General features: G+C 34.5%; 2 protein-coding genes across 3 annotated transcripts; one reads left to right on the forward strand and one right to left on the reverse strand.

Annotated features, from left to right (window-relative positions):
* Positions 1–158: 158 nt before the first annotated feature.
* LOC128875344 (uncharacterized) lies at positions 159–4,828 on the reverse strand. Of its 2 annotated transcripts, none has more exons than XM_054120854.1 (3): positions 4,794–4,828; positions 2,915–3,165; positions 159–2,772 (listed from the first exon to the last, which is right to left on the reverse strand). In XM_054120854.1, exons 1-3 carry the CDS (start codon positions 4,810–4,812, stop codon positions 2,575–2,577), a joined length of 468 nt encoding a protein of 155 aa, XP_053976829.1. In that variant the 5' UTR covers positions 4,813–4,828; the 3' UTR covers positions 159–2,574. The 2 variants fall into 2 exon arrangements, with proteins under 2 accessions (XP_053976829.1, XP_053976828.1); XM_054120853.1 differs by lacking the exon at positions 4,794–4,828 and adding an exon at positions 3,242–3,802.
* Positions 4,829–4,987: 159 nt separating this feature from the next.
* LOC128875343 (EKC/KEOPS complex subunit TPRKB-like) lies at positions 4,988–5,738 on the forward strand. The gene has a single exon (XM_054120851.1). The coding sequence runs from the start codon at positions 5,181–5,183 to the stop codon at positions 5,721–5,723; it is 543 nt and encodes a 180-aa protein (XP_053976826.1). The 5' UTR covers positions 4,988–5,180; the 3' UTR covers positions 5,724–5,738.
* Positions 5,739–5,954: the final 216 nt, after the last annotated feature.

Consider the following 5,954-nt stretch of genomic DNA (forward strand, 5'->3'; position numbering starts at 1 on the left):
AAGCGAGCCTACGTGTCGATAAGATTATTTAAGAAATTCCTGACACGTAAGCGCATCGCCCAAGTAGGTTGAGTCCATCCACCTGCACGTGCAAAGGAGTATAAACATTGAAAACATAAAGATTATGAATCTGTATTCATAGATTATGAATATAAACATTAGATCCATAAGTTCAGTTCGAAATAAACATTGAAAGCATTACATCCATAAGTTCGGTTCGACATAAAGTATTTCCTATTAATTGAGGGAGCTTCATCCTGTTTTTTTGTTAAATCAGGATATTTATAAGGATAGGAGGAGGGGTATATTTATAGGTATAGGAATATATTTCAACTTTCCATTTTCTTAACCGAAACTTCGAAAAGGAGGAGGGTACTCAATTCGACATTTTTTTTCCTTTTTTTTTTAAATGTATGTTACTCGATTACGCCGAGATGGCTTGACCAATCGGGATGAAACCTGTTGCACCTTGTAGAGCATGTCTATGGGGTGGTTCCATTATCAAGAAATTTTGGGATTTCTCATTTTTTACCCGTTTTCTTCTCATCTAAGACTTCTTCGCCTCATTATTTAAATAACTTCCATTTTTAGATAGTACTTCTGTTTATAAATTCATTTACAATTTAAACAATTATAAATTTTAATAATAATAATAATAATAATAATAATAATAATAATAATATGGTTTATATATTACATGTAGAAATTAATTCTGTGCCTCTGCATTTAAAAATATACAGGGTGGACCATTTAAAGTTATCCAAGCATTTTGATAGGTAAGACGCTGTTAGTCTCATACACATTCGTAACCTCTATGTTTATTGAAGACATTTGTTTAAATTAAATGATGGGTGCTTTTTAACGTATGTTTTATTATAAATATACAGGGTGTCCCAAAATTGTTGTAGGTCCTTGAAAAGGGTGGTTCGGGAGGTGATTTGAAACAACTTTTTCCTTAGCGAAATTTTTGTCCGAGGCTTCGTTAAGAAGATATTAACGGAAAACCCCGACCAATAAGAGCGCGTAGCCTACGCTACCCCAACCAATCAGAGCGCGAGTATGCCGGTGGAGCGTAGGCTATGTGCTAGGCAGCCGCGTTCATACGCTACTGCGGGCCCGACAAATCAGAGCGCGAGTATGCCGGTGGAGCGTAGAGGCCACTGGCGCGCTAAGTGGCCGCGCTCATACGCTACTACGGCCGCTCCACCGGCATACTCGCACTCTGATTGGTCGGAATTTTTTGTTAATATCTCCTCAACGAAGCCTCGGACAACATTTTCGCTAAGGAAAAAGTTGTTTCAAATCACCCCCCGAACCACCCTTTTCAAGGATCTTCAACATTCTTGAGACACCCTGTATTGTACAAAGAAATTGTATGTCATAGAATGTACATTTTATATGTCACTGATATTGATAAAATATTACAAGAAAATAATTGAATGTCGAGTGCATTGAATTAAAAAAAGCGTTAACTAACATTTTTGGGACACCCTGTATTTTATATTGATTATTTATTTTACATTTATTTTCCAAATTAATCAATTGTTAGTTACATAAATAGGTTGCAGTAATTGTTCTAAAACATTTCCATCTTGTTTGAATGCATAAGTCATTCATAAATCAAGAACATGACCTTCAAGGTGAAAGACAAGGTCATAAGAATATTTCTCCCTCGAAATTGAGCAACTTTTGTTCGAAACATTTATCGCTAACTCCTATAGTTTCCGAGAAATTCTACTGGGGAATATTAAATGCTCCACCCTGTATATTATTACTAGACTGCGGATCTTTATGCAAAATAAAATCTTCGCAAACGTGACTACAAACATTGAATTTAAATAGGAATTTATTTTATTTTGCAAATATTGGAACATGAGCTTTATTTTCAATCTTTTTTGTATTCTTGCATATTGTTTGCATTTCGTAGTTTCTTGCACATTCAAATTTCTTATAAATGCATAAAGATCCGCAGTCTAATTATTATAATAATAAATGTATACATATGTAACTCTATATGTAACTTTTAAATAAATTGGTTCAATAGGTCATTTGTGCAGATATTATCAAGGACACCGTGATAAGTATCTAATACGATAACGTTATTCAAACTAACCTGAAAGATTATCGAGTTCGAGTAATAGTTAAATCACCCGAGTATCGGAAATGAGCGCGATGATATCGTAACAATGATAACATGTGTAATAAAAAAGAGAAGTTCCAACAGTGAATGTTGTAGATAAAATAATACATGGAATCCATGGATTCCAATAATTGGCTGAATTCATATTTGAACATGTTCAAATACATTTACTATCTGATCAAGCTAAATTGTTTAAAAAAAGGAATTCTTTTAATTATTCAATCCGATTAGAAACCAGAATTTTTGTATACACCTATCCCAAGCTTGGAAATATCTAGATTCTAGATCATACCAATCGCTGAAAACACCCGTGATTAAACACATTATGACCCCTGATTAAGTACTATTTACCTGATGATTTAATTTTGCATTTTTATTACCATTTATTATTAATCACAATTGTATCGTTTCAATAAAGTTTATTCGAAAGGTATTCACGCTTTCTCGAAGTACCTGGGATCAATGGTTATACCGCGAAAAGCTGCATTCTTGTCGCAACATTTCTCATTGTCAGGATTCTTTTGGCAAAGGTCGCAACCGCAAGTTGGCTGCCGTGGTTCCTGAGGTCCGCATTTAGGCGGGCAAGGTAGCGGCTTCGGCTTCTCCTCGAAACAGCATGGTGCACAAGGATCCTACAAATATTTTTTAATGTAAACAAATAATAATCGTTACGTTGAGTCGTACTGTATCGAAAAATAATAAATATTATAATAAATATTATAATAAAATAAATAAATAATATTTCAGGCTTACAATTAAAATTGAGGTTTTTACCTGCATTTTAATAATGCAACAAGGTGCCGTAGTTGGACAAATCTCACTAGGCAGGTTGTATGGTGATTTTTTTTTAGCAGGAGGACAAGGAACATCTAAACCTCCGTCGAGCGATCCTTTGCTTTCGTCATGCGATCTTCTGCTTTCCTCGTGCGATCTTCTGCTTTCGTCGCTTTTATCTTCGGTCTTTTTCTTCCTCGGAGGGCATGCCGATTTAATTTGACTGACATTCCAATTCAATCCAGAATTTACTAAGCCAACAATAAAATGTCTGAGAAATTTCCAAAAAGCGATTCGTACCCGCTTCGTTATGAAATGGAAAGTTACCGCAATCGATTAGTTTACCAAACACAGATCTGCATGAACTTTTGTCGGTCATAATTTCGTACAACGTTCTTTTACAGTATAATTTTACAGTATAATACTTTTAAAATGATAAAAGAGGTATTTATAACTACAGGAATTTTTATGACATTTTGTTTTGTATATTAATAATCGAAAGTACAAATGAATGTAGGGTTAAGTTAGATGCATATTATATACACCAATATACACGATCTACTCGATGTTCAATCTTTTCTTTCTTATTGTTCAAGTTTTCACGTTTTACAATTAAGTAATTTTAAAAATAAAATTGTCGAAGTGTGAACTGAAGCTTTAATATGAACTAAAACATCCATTCTTTTAGCTTCTTTGTTCATTTTCTAAGAATCATTAAAGAATTTCGGTACCAGTTTTTACTCGACCAAAGCATTTTTAAAATGTGATGTGCAAAACCCTAGGTTTCGAATAAATCTGAAGTTAACCGACGTGTTTGTCTCGCTTCCTTCTTTGGAAAATGTTCAAACGAGGAAACGAGACAAACATATCGGCAAACTTCAGATTCATTCGAAGCCTAGGGTTTTTCCCATCTCTGCAGTTTACAGACCTTTGATCATGTACAAGGTGTCCCAAAAATGTTGGAAGTCTTTGAAAGGGGTGGTTTGGGAGGTGATTTGAAACAACTTTTTCCTTTGGAAAAATGTTGTCCGAGGCTTCGTTAAGGAGATATTAACAAAAAACCCCGACCAATCAGAGCGTGAGTATGCCAGTGGAGCAGCCACGGTAGCGTATCAGCGCGGCCGCCTATCGCGTAGCCTACGCTCCATCGGCATACTCGCGCTCTGATTGGTCGGGGTAGCGTAGTCTATACGCTTTGATGGGTCGGGGTTTTCCGTTAATATTTCCTAAACGAAGCCTCGGACAACATTTTCGCTAAGGAAAAAGTTGTTTCAAATCACCCCCCGAATCACCCCTTTCAAGGACCTTCAACATTTTTAGAACACCCTGTATTGTACAAAGAAATTGTATATGTCATACAATGTACATTTTATATGACACTGATAAAGATAAAATATTACAAGAAAATAATTGAATGTCGAGTGAATTGAATTGAAAAAAGCGTTAACGTTGGCAAGGATATATTCAGAAAGATGCGTGGATCCATGCACTTGCACGCATGCGCTAAGAGACAAAGACAGATAGAGTACCACGGTTTTCTTTCTCTGTTTAGTTGTGACTTTTAACTGTGATATGGTCAGGTCCGGTTTTAGCAATATTGGCGCCCCGGGCAAGATTATCGTGGTGCCCCTTCATAGGCTTAACATTTTTAAGAAAAGAAGACAAGGTAATAATATCAACCGATGAATCTGTAGCTAAATTGTAAAGATTGTTAATCTACAATATATAGCAGCTTTACTAATCTACACCGAACTGCGACGCCTCCAAAAATCTAGTGCCCTGGACAATTGCCTGACCGCGCCCCCCTCTAACGCCATAGTACATATATAGTAGATACACATTATAGTAGATAAATCTGTAAAATGTCTAAATTAAACACCCTTCATAATTAATCGCATAAAATGTATATCGAAGATGATTTCGAACAACTGTGAGAATCCACAACTGTTTGTAGCCCTCTAGTGGTGGAGCTTCTTCCAGAAGGGGTCGCCACCAAATGTTTTTGCTTGCAAAATACTGCACCATACTGTACTATGTATCACGTATACCAGAGCACATATCATATATGTACATAATTAAAGTTTGCTTTAGTTGATTTTAGCTCTTTTAGTGGTTATTAAGTAGTTAGTTTGAAATCAGATTTCTTGAAACAATAAACGAAAACACGTATTACTATGAAAAGAAACGTGAACTTAACGATATTATAAGTTATACATAAAATTAAAAAAAAATTCGTAAATCTTGATTGGAAATTACGTGATAGAAGATGGATGACTATACAGTACCGTTAGATCCTGAAACGGATATGTTTTGCACGTTATATTTATTTACAAATGTGCAAAACTCTGACGAAATACGCAAGAAAGTTCTGAATGGAGAACTTAGTTGTTCCATTATAAAAGCAGCACTTATAGTAGATCCGTTTCATGTAGTAGTAACTGCCAACAAAGCAGCAGTTAGCGCAAAGTTGAATCAGCTTACTACGAAGAGTATATATACTGAAATTTTATTTAATTTGTCAATATCGAAGAACATATCACGTTCATTAATGGAGTTTGGTATTAACGATAATGATAAGAATGTATTGATAGTACACGTACACAAAATGGATAATGAAGGATCAATGTCAGAAATACTTATGAAGAATATAAAAGGGGAGAAAACTTCACTTTCCAAACTATCTCAATTTTCAGACCTTGAATTGATAAAAAAAACATACAAAATTGATAAAGACGAACAGACTGTATCTAATTTAACTTATTCTATTGTATCCAGAATTAGTTGTAAAGAGTTTATATTATTAAAGTAACGTTACGGTTGTCAACAAAACTATCAATGTTTTGAGAGACAAGTTCTAAATATTATGTATCAAATTAAATTTGTCAGTAATGACAATAAAAGCTTGCTGAAAATTGAATACAGTTTATTCTGAATAAATATTATCATATGTTTCGCTTGAAATCTCTGCCAATCATTTTCTATAATCATGCAGCATTATAATTGCAGTATAATTTTTTCCATCAAACTTGATATTTGTTAT

The sequence above is a fragment of the Hylaeus volcanicus genome, chromosome 4, assembly GCF_026283585.1.
Source record: "Hylaeus volcanicus isolate JK05 chromosome 4, UHH_iyHylVolc1.0_haploid, whole genome shotgun sequence".
Lineage (NCBI taxonomy): Eukaryota > Metazoa > Arthropoda > Insecta > Hymenoptera > Colletidae > Hylaeus > Hylaeus volcanicus.

Excerpts from the sequence above, each read along its gene's own strand:
- LOC128875344 (XM_054120853.1), bottom strand. The coding sequence starts at position 3,293 with ATGACCGACAAAAGTTCATGCAGATCTGTGTTTGGTAAACTAATCGAT. Across the intron at positions 3,166-3,241 it reads TGGTAAACTAATCGATTGCG|TAAATTCTGGATTGAATTGG; the intron begins GTAACTTTCCAT and ends TTGTTGGCTTAG. Across the intron at positions 2,773-2,914 it reads GTTGCATTATTAAAATGCAG|GATCCTTGTGCACCATGCTG; the intron begins GTAAAAACCTCA and ends AAATATTTGTAG.
- LOC128875343 (XM_054120851.1), top strand. The coding sequence starts at position 5,181 with ATGGATGACTATACAGTACCGTTAGATCCTGAAACGGATATGTTTTGC.